At 40.9% G+C, this 13,150-nt stretch overlaps 1 protein-coding gene across 1 annotated transcript; it reads right to left on the bottom strand.

The window, feature by feature from the left end:
• Positions 1-840: 840 nt before the first annotated feature.
• Positions 841-12,193, bottom strand: ccdc40 (coiled-coil domain 40 molecular ruler complex subunit). The gene is made up of 18 exons (XM_073472546.1): positions 12,056-12,193; positions 11,698-11,755; positions 11,264-11,397; positions 10,382-10,465; positions 9,727-9,946; positions 8,863-9,020; positions 8,630-8,752; positions 7,036-7,157; positions 6,534-6,777; positions 6,219-6,401; positions 5,151-5,396; positions 4,804-5,017; positions 4,368-4,537; positions 4,193-4,284; positions 3,858-3,975; positions 2,027-2,215; positions 1,784-1,942; positions 841-1,099 (listed from the first exon to the last, which is right to left on the bottom strand). Exons 1-18 carry the CDS (start codon positions 12,191-12,193, stop codon positions 842-844), a joined length of 2,910 nt encoding a protein of 969 aa, XP_073328647.1. The 3' UTR covers position 841.
• Positions 12,194-13,150: the final 957 nt, after the last annotated feature.

The following is a 13,150-nucleotide window of genomic DNA, read 5'->3' as shown; positions in this document are numbered from 1 at the left end:
AAGACTCTGGGTAACTTAGGCTTGGGAACTTAGGACCCTAGAAACGTAGGAGCCTGGGAACATACATTTAGAGCCTTTGGAACATAGGACCTTGAAAACGAAGAGCCTGAGGAACATAGGATCTTGGAAATTTAGGACCCTGGGAACATAAGACCTTGGGACCATTGACAGGCTCCCCAAAATGTGTGGAATGTGCTGTGTCCACTCCAGCTCTCTGTGGACCAACACCGGGTCGAAGCAAATCATTTGATCACATAATCACGTCATTGTAAAGGGTAGGGAGAAAGTAATACAGAATATCCCAAACACCCTTTCTCAACATATTCTGGGATGGGAGTGAAACCTCAGAGTCCCCAAATTTCCAATCAACCATCCAGATCTGTCAAAATAGTTTTTAAAAACATCATGAAGACAGTAAACATCTATGAAATATAATCATATTGGCCTGGCATAGGATTTAAAGAGCTAAAACGTGCTGCTGTCTTCCCTTTATTTAGCAAGTGAACAAATAAAATGTTTATGAGCTCAACACACAATAATACTGAAAAGTTTCAGTTATCCAATTTTCTTGTCATTGCTGCACTAATGGCTGGGACAACGTCACTAGCAACCCTTCACGTGTTCAACTAACCTTTTACCTTTTTAAAGTTTCCATACTGAAAACTGGATTGAAAAAGTCAAACACTTGGAGGAATTTAGTTATTTTTAATTGATATTTATTCATCACACTGTTTCACAACGAATATTTCATTCAGAACATTAACATTAAACATTACAATAACATTAAAATAAATAACCTCAGGTCAACACTTAACTAATCTTTCCCTCCTGTATCCTCCCTTCACTCTTGGGGCGTCTCCTGCTCCAGGGCCTGTGTGCGTGCTGCCAGTGTTTGTGACACCCTGCGGAGAGCCCCCTGATGCTGGGGGAACTCCTCACACACACGGTGCAAGATGGTGCTGGTAGCGTGCACACGCTCCGTCTGGCGCTGCAGAGCAGCTCCGATGGATTTACTGGTGGACAAGGCTCGGTAGCTGCCCTGACGCACCTCCTGCAGCTTCTTGGACCGGTTCTGTAGAGTCACTAGGTGGTTAAAGTTCTAGAGGGAGGGAAGGATAAAGAATGAGTGTGGATATGCTTTGTGCTTTCACATGTTAAAAAACATACACGGGGTGGAGGTGGCGAGTAGTTATTTCTGGTATTGTTGTCATGGGGGAGTGGTTTTCATGAGTGGAAACTGTGACGCTCAAGTCAGAGTTACTGGCAGAAGACTGAGGGTGCATATTTCTATTGTGAATAGAGACTGGATTGACACATACCAATTATCATTTATTACTTTGGTAGCTTCAACAATTAAGGCGGTGCACTTGTATTATATTTAAAGACAGCAAAGAGTCAGTAACACACACAGCTAGGGCTGAACAATTAATCAAAATATGAACAAAATCACAATGTGGACAAATGCAATATCCAAATCTCCGGAGCTGCATTTTTTTGATAAAGGTATTATATGTCAGAGCATACCATTATAAATAAGGCATTGTGGTGCTTCAGAGATGCTGTGGCCTGCAAATCACATGCTCCAACATGCTTATTTAGTACAAACCCCAGCAAAAATCACATCATTATTATAGATTTTTTTCAATGGGAATAAAATGCAAAAATTACCATTTCCACTACAATCAAGACTCATATTGCAATATATGTATATATACAAAACATTGGTAGAAATTGGCATTTAATATGTTGTCATGCACTACACTGTATAGTATTTGCTCCTCACCCTGTGTTTGGTCTCCTGGAGATTTATGATGTCATGGTCAAGGTTGTCGCTGGTGCCACACAGTTCTATTAGGTGCTGCTTCTGCTGCGCCAGCCTGTCGCTCAGACTAACCTTGCTCTCCTGTAGTTCCCTGATCATCTGCTCACACTTTACCACATGCTGAAGACATACATACTGCATATAAGATAATTGTGGAACATGCTTCAGGGACATATGCAGACACGGTTAATCAAAGTCTCTTACCTTGTTTGCGTCCTTAATCTTGCGCTTCAGGCCCTCTAATTTGAGGTTCAGCCCACCCTTTGTAACCTTTTTGCGGGAGCTGTGGAGCATGGCCTCCCTGCGCAGGACGAGGGTCTCCCGTCTGGCGACTGTTGCTTCACTCTCTCTCTGCAGCTGCTCCGACTGCTTCATTATCCGGTTTAGTCGCACCTGCGAAGACACACATGGAGTCCAAACTTACTAAAACAAGCTGAGAAAACATGAGTAAAGGCATGCAAAATAACTAGGCTAGGAAGCCTTATTGATTTACCTTTTAAAATTACTTTAGAGGCCCAGCTATTCCTTTTAGCCCACTTTAAATGTTTGCTTTACCTTACCCACTATGATATTGTTTTTTAGATGCTATTCTATCTAATAGGCCTTTTTGTACCTTAGATGAAATGTACCAAAATAGTGCTTGAAAAAGATGAACGTCTGAGCTTCTAACAAGCTGCATATTAAAATATATGGTATGCTTTTGATTCGACAGTCATTAAATGATTTAAAATATGTACTGCAGCTAAAAAGACAACTATTACAGACCAAATCACAGTGATGTTGCGCAAACAGTCACTTCCAGAGACAATTGGCGATTGATTTGCATTGCAGATTGATATGTCGAATCGGTAAACCTGTTCATTTCTGTTGTTCTGTGGTCCGACCTTTCTGATGTTTCTGCTGTACTTGTTTTATGTACTGTGTTGCTTTGCTAGCGTCTTTGATAAACCAAATCTACCAAATAGCGACATCTCACCGCCAGTTTGGCTGCTAGTCTTGAGTAAAGTCAAGCTGACATTTTCTTTAGGCTGTAGCCCAACAGGTAAATTAGGTCCGAATGTAATCTTAGTGAAAGTGTTGTTATTATATGAAATCATCATGCATATATTTTAGATGAATGAGATGTACACATTTTGAAATAACATCACATAAACAAAAATGTAATTGTATGTAAGTTACATGAGGCAGTGGTTGTGTAAACAAACATTGTGACTGGCTCTCTCTCTCTTTCTTTTAAATAAAATGTGAGGTGACAGGTTAACAATGGATCTCCAATACCACTTTCTGACCCCTTTCTGGCTTTTGTGAGCAATGTGAATTTATATTCTTGGGTTTTAGTCCTCGGTCAATTACCCCTGCAGTAGTCCTGGTTATTTATTGCCTCCAGCTTGGTGATGTGACCACAACATCTGAGTGAACATGCTAATCTACTCTCCTTTTCAGGTGCGATGCTATGACGTGTGTTGAAGTTAAGGCTGTTGGCTTTTACTCATATCTTTCCATCCGTCTCTGTCAAGCAGCACTTGAACATTGTTCAGTTGTCGCTGAGTTTGAAAGTGAGACTGTAAAAGATATTAAAAAAGTAACCGTTGCAAGTGGCTTCCATGTGGTCTGAGCCTAGTCAGCTGCCTGATCAGTACTGCGCATGTGCAACTCTCTCAACAGAGATGAGAAAGAAGCAAGATGTCCCACTCCTTAGCAACGTCTGTTATCAACTCCAGAAAAAAACACATGTCTAATTTAAAACATTATTGCTTAAGACTTTTTAAAACAAGTTTAACGTCCTCTGGATGTATTCTATATGATTTGCTGCTTTTTTCTGTTCCCTGTTCCTCCAGCACAGTCATGATGACAAAGGGGACACACAAGGGGGGAAAGAAACAGAAAGGCAAACTCGTCCACTGGCAATATGAACAGAGTTCAATGTAAACGTGAGGTGCTTTTATTTTACTGCCTCTGTGTACATACATGTATGCACATACAAAGGCAAACAATTGGACGACAGCTATACTCATATTGTGTGCAGTGTGTTCACCTCCATACGGTGTATCTCAGCCTTCATCATCTGGATGTCTCCCTTCACCTCTGTGTCCACAACTGAACGTGTCTCTTTTATAAGCTGGGTCTTCTTCTGCCACAGCATGATCTGCTGCCTGTTGGCCACACACACACAACAAAGGAATGAGCTGTTTATGTAGGATGGAAGAAATCATGAAACCAGACTGACATGAGCTGTCAATACCTGAGGCCTGTTTTCATTCTAATATATATGTTTTAATTAAAAGCGTCATCAATATTTTACATGAGTATGTATGATTGCCATACTGTCATAGAAACAGAAAGGAGGAAAAAAACGAAAATGCGACTGACTCAGCCTCCACCAGACAGTTGAGGAGCATCTCTTTCTCCTTCTGCTTCTTCTCATGTTTCATCTGCATCTCGATTGACTCCCGCTCTGCTTCCTGAAAACGTGATATCATGTTTAATAATCACTTACTATTAAAACTGCAAAAAATAGAATATTAAAAATAGAATCATGTAATGCCTTCAGTCTGTGAAGGAAATCTGTCTCCATCATGGCGTTTTCCTGCTCTAGTGCCACACTGAGCTGTCCGTTCTTGCTCAGCAGGGTGTTGAGCTTCAGCAGGTCTCCTTTCAGCATCTTCCCATTCTTTTCTAGCTCTGCATTCTCACGTTGCTCTGCTTCAATCTGACCTGGTGGGGTTGGAGTTAGTTTAATAGTAGCTTGTGTATGAGTGTGGTCAGATTTCACTTCAGCATGTTTGACTAGTTTTACTCAAAAAACAGCTTATTTAGAGATGTCAGACTGAAAAATAATTCATTTAAATACTTCACACACAGTTACATCATTAGACACGTTGTCTACTAGTTCATGCTCACAAGTGGCCTGCTTATAACTAACTGGCAACTGAATGACCTATTTGTGCATATGCGTGCTTCTTTATAACTACATTACGTACTGTCCAGGCGTATTTTCTTTTGCTGCATGGCAGTGTACTCTGTCTGCAGTTTGAGCATGTCCTTGCGGTTGGCTTCTAACTCGTGGGTGAGTCCTACTTGAGTCTCCAGTCGTTTCATCCAGAACCTCTGGTTGCTCTTGATATTCGCTGCCAGCTCTGTATTTTGAGCCATTAACGCCTGTGCCTTGATTTGCTGAGGACTCAGATCCTCATGCTGGGAATGGAAGCACACATTGCAAAGGAAGGGTGTGACTTTTATGTCCAATTCCAAAGATAGTTTCTAATTTATTTATATTCCACATACAAAAGAGACAACCAGGAATTACTGCTTCCCCAGATTCTCTCACCCCAGTGCTGGCTGCGATCTGATTGATCCGTCTGTTGTAGTCGGTGATAGTGGACTGCTTCTGCTGGATGAGGATATTAAAGGAAGAAATCTTAGCCTGTTTGGACGTCAGTAACTTGTTGTAGTTTGCAATCTCCTCATCGAGGGCCTCCTGGGTGATGGCTAGGCTGTCCAGATGCTGGCCGACCTCACTGCTCTCCAGTGTCATCGCGGCTACATCGTTCTCCAGCTGCCGCAACTGAGAGATCTAAAGGGGAAGGAGAGACGATGAGCAGGACAAAAATGTCATGTCTTTGTGTATCCTATCAATAGCATATCCTACATGTGTTGCTTGTGCTGTTTTTCAGTGTTCTATCTTCAGCATATTATACTTCTGCTTTCTTCACTGCTCCATCAACACTGCTCTCCATGTTCTGTTACATAATCGTGCGCTGTCCTCTGATTAGAAGAATCAGAACACATGAAGTTGAGTTAACTCGTCACAAGGAGCACTCTGGTATTGAGCCATTTTGGCTTCATGCGACAAATGAGCAGCTTTCATAGGAATGAACTGGCCTCCGTCTCCATGGCTTTGTCCAGATATAATTAAACGTCCTTGGCGCAGAGGCATTAAAATAACCCTGGTGATGTCATCAGGGTTATCTCGGTTTGACATGTAAAATTTTAAACAGAAAGGCTGAGTAACAAACTATAGGAGGGGAATTTTAAAAAAGTGGGTATTTAACAGGCAGAGGTCTAATTAAAGATTCCATTGAGTTGCATAATGGGGAATGTAGGATCCAGCTTTTTGAATCTGATCTATAACAGAGAATACAACTTTGGATATCTTCTGTTTCTGTTTCTTTGGAGTTCCCCATGTTTATAGAAGTGTATTAATAAATCAGTGAAATACTACTTTAAATAAGACCGGACATTTTAAAACTTAAGGTACGTATTAAATCATTTGATAATGTACCTTGCACCTTCTGACTGAATGGCGGTTAACCTTCTCACAGGGCTTTCCAACAGCCTGAAACTTTCATTGAAAAACATTGAATGCTTTGTTTAACTTACTAAATCCCATCTTTACCTTCTCCGTCTTGAGTGTGGCTGTCTTGCTGGTGAGCTTTTGGTAGTACTTGGCAGGCCTGTTGTGGATGAGCTTCTGCTGCATGTAGGTCATGATCTTGTCCTCCAACTCCAAACGCCTAGCACTCTCTTTATCCAACTGCCTCCTCTGATCGTTCACTTCAGCCTGGTGGGTGCTTGCTTCCTAGAACAATAAAGGAAGGAAATTGGAGAGTAGAATGGTTACAGTGGGAAAGAGAAGGCAGAAGGACATTGTAACAGTACACCTCTCTGGATAAATTAGGAGCAGAGCTGTCAAAACAGAAGTTCTGGCTACCTTAGAGAGCCTGGTGAGGGTGCGCTCTGTCTCCTTCAGAGTGCGGAGGCAGGTGCTATAATGGGCCTGCATGGCCTCTTGCTGGGCCTGCTTCTCACTGATCAGCTTTTTATAAGAGGCACAGTCCATCTGGGACCTTTTCAACTGCATCGTTAATGTCTCATTTTGCTCCTGTTCTTCAGCGGTGGGTTTCTTGTAGCTTTCAATCGCTCTGTCCAGCGAGATCAACTGGTCCTCGACAGTGCTGAGGTACACAAAGACAGCAGTAAAGAATGAATTGATGGATGCTTCTATTTTGATTTGTTACCTTTCTGTTTAAACATCCTACAAATATTGTGTTGTGTTTTCTACATATTTTCTACACACATCTGCATATTGGACACATGATTCGCATTTTATTACAGTGGCAGTAATTTATACTTTCATTTCCCCTTTGTGCTTCAGCCTGAATCGCAGAGAAAACAATCTGTCAATTTAGAGAGACACCATCCATCGTTCTCACCGCATGGCCTCCTGCATGGCGCTGAAGGCCTCATCTCGTCTCCCCAGTCCCATCAGACTGCTGCTCCACTGCTGCAGCAGCTGTTTACGTGCCATTACCAGAGACTCCATTTCCATCTCAGCCTGCACACAGACATGAGTGGACATGTGTCAGGAGAACGGATGTTGTATTCATTCTTCACCAACACTCATAGAATAAGACAATATGCACAGTATATAAGAGGCTTAGATTTGGTTCAGCGAATGAAAAATATGCTGTTTTGAAGGGAATCAATGTATGGTCACAACAGGATACCCTTTTTTTTTTGCTTAAATTTAGGTCCATCAAACAGTAACTGACAACAGACAACAAAGATAATACAGCATTTGTGATTATAATGATAATAATGGTATATAATGTCATTATAATCACAAATGCTATATTATCTTTGCTGTCTGTTGTCAGTTACTGACTGTAACTGTACTGTACTGGAAATTTTTAATCATTGTTTGATGAATGTTAAAAAAAACACGCTAACCGATATCTTAAAGAGGTATACTGGTACTTTTAAACCTGGGCCATACATCTAAATGTTTGGGTGTGTGAATGATTAATACTACTAAAGATTTTGGAATGCGTTATTCTAACAACATTACAGAAACGATTCTTACAGAGATAGACCTTTTTCAAAAACAGGAAAACAATAAAATATGATCCTTTTTGTAACCAGAGACACAAGTCTCGCTCAAGGAGAAGTCTCACTCTGAAATCTTGCTGAGAGCTGAGTTGTTACAGTTGTTGCCTCATCTAGATTGTCAAAATCAGTTTCAGCCATGACTCTGGAAATAAAGTCTTGTTGGCAGTTACTCTAGGCAAACTCTAAACTCCAGTCTCCAACTCTGACTAATGTTTCCACCATTGTCTTCCTGCAACAACTCACATCTTGCAAGGTTCCAGAACGAGACTTCTTCTTGAGCAAGGCTTTTGTTTCTGGTCTGTCTCTGTAAGAATCGTTTCTGTAACATTGTCAGACATGTAAAATAACAACATTAGCCTGGACTGACTGAATTCTACCGGGCCAGCAGCTAACAGCCAACGAAGTTTGTGACTAGCTGCTGAAAAAAAGCAGCACTTAGCAGCTAATGAGGCAGAGTTTTATCTTAGGATGTGAGATTTTATCTGGCCAAAAATACAACTCAAAATTCATGCTTATCCACAGGGTGTGTGTGTGTAAATAGACTGTGTGCTAACACGTTAGCCATAACAACATCAAAGGGTGATTATTTGCCAATGTTTTCTTTACAACTAGTGGTCCCCAAGTGATCGAATAATATATTAATGCAGCTTTAATCTTTACAGATTCCTGCCCATAAATGCAAATGGTTATAGATGGGCTGGAAGATTTTGGAGAAAGATAGATTGTTGAGTCTGTTTCCCAGGTTGTCAAATAAGGGGTATGTGGTTATGAGACTCAACAATCATCAGTCTTTAGCCAAGGATTATCAACACCACTTTTAACAGAAGCACTAATTTATAGCATTTGCTTGGTTATTAAAGGCACTTTCAACTTACAGACGTACTATATACTGTCTCGTGCCATAATATATGTAGTTACCTCAAAGAGAGCCTCTTTGGCTGCCTGTGTCTCCTCTGCTTGAGCGCTGGTCTGGGCGTCATACATGGCTATCTGCTGCGTCAGCCTCTCCTTATCCTTTGTCAGACGCGCTACATACAAATCCTGTCGACACAGGAGTATTTCCAATCAATCCCAATGAATTAATCAGCCTGAAACAGTCAAAGAATTGAGAAATCTGATGTTTTCAATGTGCTAGACTTGAGCCTGTCCACCTGCTTCAACTTTTGCTCTTCGGCCTGGATCTTCTCGGCTCCCACTTTGTGTCTGACGTTCTTCATGGCTTTCACATTAGAGCGCAGATCTTCACTGAGTCCTTGTGTGAACTCGAGATGCAGGTTCAGGTTGTCGGCCTCAGCCTGCAGCTGGGACACTATAAAGAAAGGTACACGGGAGTTAACACCGCTCAAACCTGTAGCTTGGAAACATGGACTGACAGGTGCTGTCTTGTTGTTGCTGAATCAGTACTGTATATCCAATGGACAAAACTACAGCTGCAAATCGTTTACATCTTAGGCTTAACTATTCAATCCTTCACACAAAAATTTGATCCTAAGATCTACGTATAATTCATTTTAATTAAATTCAATAAACTTTACATTGCAATTTGAACTGAGATAGTTTAATTGTGTTGCACCAAAATCTGGACCTGTGTTTCAATCCAAATGGCTTCTACAAAGACAATCAATGTCTGCAGCTGTGTGACTTTACAGAGATTTACTTATCATCAGAAGCAGAACAAGAAAAGTCACAATAGGCTGAAAAACTCCAATCTTTGAGGTAATCTGCTCCAATTTCTGATAACCCTTATACATTACACTCTTGGGTGTGTCTATACCTCTTTGGCTGCACAGACAAATGTGTGTAGCTCTATGCGAAGCTTAAAATTGTATAATATTTACAATACAATTTCAGAAGCCAAATTCTTTGCTCATATTTGCAATATTTTGCTCATATTTCCAAACATATTCTTAAACATAAGAATCATCATGGGTAAAATCAACAACCTTACACTGTTGATAAGAGTTTAAAGTAAATGGTTCAACACAGTTGAACACCAAATCGGAGGCCAGTCTCACCATAAGCTTTGGCTTTGCTGTCCTGACTGGTCAAACTAGTGAACTGGCTCTTCATTTCCTGCAGCTGATCCTGTGCCTTGCGATGTTTGGCTTCGGCCTGTTCCTTGGTTTGACGACGGTCCTCCAGCTTGGTCCGAAGTCTGGACAACTGCTTTTGAACCCTAAAATTCTCTGTTTTCATCTCCTGTAAATGGCTGGCATCTGCCTTCTCCAGTGCCCGCTGAGGCAGTGAGAAAGAGAGAGCACAGGTAAAAATCAGAGAACAAATCCTCAAGAGTCTATAATTATATCAGACAGTCTGTTTGATTCTGATTTCCTGATACCTACACACATTATTTGTCATACACATTTTGTGCCAGTTACAGAAGTTTGGTTTGTTATTGTTATATTTTTTATGCTGGATACAAAATAAAGAAGTGCAAAAATAGTAAATATATACAATTCAACAGCACCATCTTCTGGACATACTGAGACCCTATAGGTGTAAAGTGAGGACATGTTTACCAGTATGGTTATGTGAACTACATGTTGTTTGTTTTTGTGTATGCAAGTACTAAAAGAGCAAATGTTTTAAATCAACCAAACAAACAAAATAAAACAACGGAGAAAAAAAATGCAGAGATGGATATTAGTTGTTGGAAGAAAAGCTGCCCACCTTTTCCTTCAGGGCAAGGTTGATCCTCTCCAGCTGCTTTTTGAGCTGGCTGTTCAGAGCAGCTTGGTGCCTTCTTACCAGAGGCTGTCAACAGATCAAACATGGCATCAATGACATAATATAATGTTTATAAACTCACTGTGCTACAGATGTCTATGACTAGAAGCAAATACATTTCTGTGTAGCATTAAAGGGACAGTTCTCTTAAAAAACAAAATACATATTTAATCGAAATTCTACTTGCCATCTAGATTGTTTTGATGTAAGTTGCTGGGTTTTGGAGATATATAGAGATGTCTGCCTTCTCTTGAATATAATGGAAATAGATGGCACTCATGTGCGGGTTACTCAAGATAATCCACGGACCTTGCTATAAGCAGTTTCATGTCAGGACTATTTTCTTTCTACCTAACAACACCTACCACCCGTATCACCGCCCAGAAGGAAGCATACATCAACTCATGGATGAGATGCTTGTGTTTATGAAAGCAGGATGTAAACATTAATGGCTTCCTCCTAAGTTGTTGAGTTTTTTTGAATGTATCATTTTGGTGCTTTGAGCACCACAAGCTGCGTGCCATCTACTTCCATTACATTCAAGAGAAGGCACACATTTCTATGGCCGATATCTCCAAAATTTGGACACTCACACGAAAACAATCTAGATGGATAAATATCACTACAGGGTGAACTGTCCTTTCAAAATAGCTTGGACAGCACAAGGTAACCTTTAGCTAAGTGTTACTGGTGCACCTAATACACTAATGCACTAGACACATAGATAAGACAGTGATAGCATTGTTCTCTTTGAGGAGCTGTAAGACAAAATCTAGTCACTTAATTAACCATTATTGCATAAATATTAAAGGAGAAGCTACAGACATGTTCAGAGTCAAGAACAATTAACTCTTCCTCCTCCTCCCCCTCTGGCAGTGGCTCCTGATCCTCCATATCATCTGATGTGTCAAGGTTTGAGAGGTAAGGTATCAATGGCAGCTGAGCAACATCTTCTTGCTCTGAAACACAGAAAGTAAAAGATGTCGATTTAACCAATCAGCAAATTCACCTGTATACTTACAAATATGGTGGAGTGATGTAGAACATGCATTGTTAACATGCACTTGGAAGTATTTTGGTCTATCTCTGCCTGTCTAAGTCTTGTAGATGGATATATTTGTGTTTTCCTCCATATGTTGATGTCTGCCTTTGTTATTCTATCTGTCTGTCTGTCTGTCTGTCTGTCTGTCTATCCATCTATTCATCCATCTATTCATCCATCCATCTATTTATGGCAGCAACAGAGTATTCATCCGCACCACTGTACTCATGGTTAAGCTGTGGCGTCGGATCACCATCCTCTGTTCCTGACTGATCCTGTGAACCACAGAGGCACAAAGACAGAACGCATGTATGAATGACATGATTATGGTTCAGACAGTATGTAATGTTAGACACACCTTATATATCCAAATTTTAGACTTTTACAGGTGCAGGCAGTTGTTCTTGCATTGGACTGACAATATATGCAGCAGTTTAATAATCATGAACTCCAGACTAGCACAACATCACCACAAGTGGGCAAAAGATGGAGTTAATATCCCCATATGTCCATATGGAGTTGATAAAGGAATAAAAACACTAAAGCAAAACTAGCCCTCGGATAACATACTGTACCTGAGCAGGTGGGACATTCGCTCCACCGTCCTCAGCTGTCTCGTCACCTCCATCCTGCAGCTCTGTGTCGCTCTCCTCTTGGCTGGGCTTCTCCTCCTTTCCCTCCTCCTCACCCCCCTCACCTTCAGCGCTCTGCATTGCGCGTTTGCTTACTTCTGACATGTCTCTTCTCTAACAAAAAAAACAAAAACGCTTACGGTTAAAGTAACGGAACAACTGATAAGGAAAACATTGTATTTCTTCCAGCACATGCTATTTTTGTTATTTTTCACTTGAACACTAGGCAAACTAGGCCGCCCGTATATGGTTGACAGAAAAAACACGAATCTCTCGAAGCAAACATTAACGCTAACATCAAACTAGCATAGCTAACTAACGGTAACTTGGCTGTTGACCAGGTTCAGCTAGTTAACGTAGCGGGTAAAGGAGCACGGACAGAGAGGAAAGCCTTTACCCACACTACTGATGGGACACTACAGTGGGAAGCAAACCTTTGCTATTGAACAAATGTGAAAGAAAAAAAAAACTACAGTACTGACTAAAACATGAATAATAACTTACTTTATATCGACAACACACATATAATTTACGGACCACCGGAGAATAGTCAGTGAATGGTACGCGCCCTAGCGTTACTAGGCAACCATCAACTTCCGTTTAGGGAGGCGGAGGAGAGCCGAGGTCACGCCCCTTCCCCTCGGACTCAACGGGACCTTAAGAATGATGTACTGTAATCAATGGAGGGGAGACAAATACCGTTCTGATCCGGTTTGACTTGTGCCATGAATTACACATATGATGTTCGTCAGTTTAAAAGATAATTCGTCAGTTCTGCGAGCAAGCTAATGTACACGACCAGTTCTACAATGTATATGTCACTAACGCGACTGCCGGCCGTGTGGTCTTTATAGTTACGTATTTTCAGTCTTCTCCTTCATTAGTTTTATGTCAAACTGAGACTTTCTCATGTTGAACAATTCTCTTTAAATTGACAAACATCATATTATGTGTAAGTCATGGCACAATTCAAGCGGGATCAAAACATGATTTGTCTCTCTCCATTCACTACCATACATATTTTCTATGAAATACGGT

The sequence above is a fragment of the Pagrus major genome, chromosome 1, assembly GCF_040436345.1.
Source record: "Pagrus major chromosome 1, Pma_NU_1.0".
In the NCBI taxonomy this organism is placed as follows: domain Eukaryota; kingdom Metazoa; phylum Chordata; class Actinopteri; order Spariformes; family Sparidae; genus Pagrus; species Pagrus major.
This window is presented reverse-complemented; position numbering and strand designations above follow the sequence as displayed.

Bases quoted from the DNA above. Each gene is read 5' to 3' on its own strand.
- ccdc40 (XM_073472546.1), bottom strand. From the start codon at position 12,193: ATGCAGAGCGCTGAAGGTGAGGGGGGTGAGGAGGAGGGAAAGGAGGAG. The intron at 4,285-4,367 runs GCATTACATGAT...TCACGTTTTCAG, and splicing joins ATTTCCTTCACAGACTGAAG to GAAGCAGAGCGGGAGTCAAT. The intron at 1,100-1,783 runs GTGAGGAGCAAA...CCCTCCCTCTAG, and splicing joins TCCAGGAGACCAAACACAGG to AACTTTAACCACCTAGTGAC.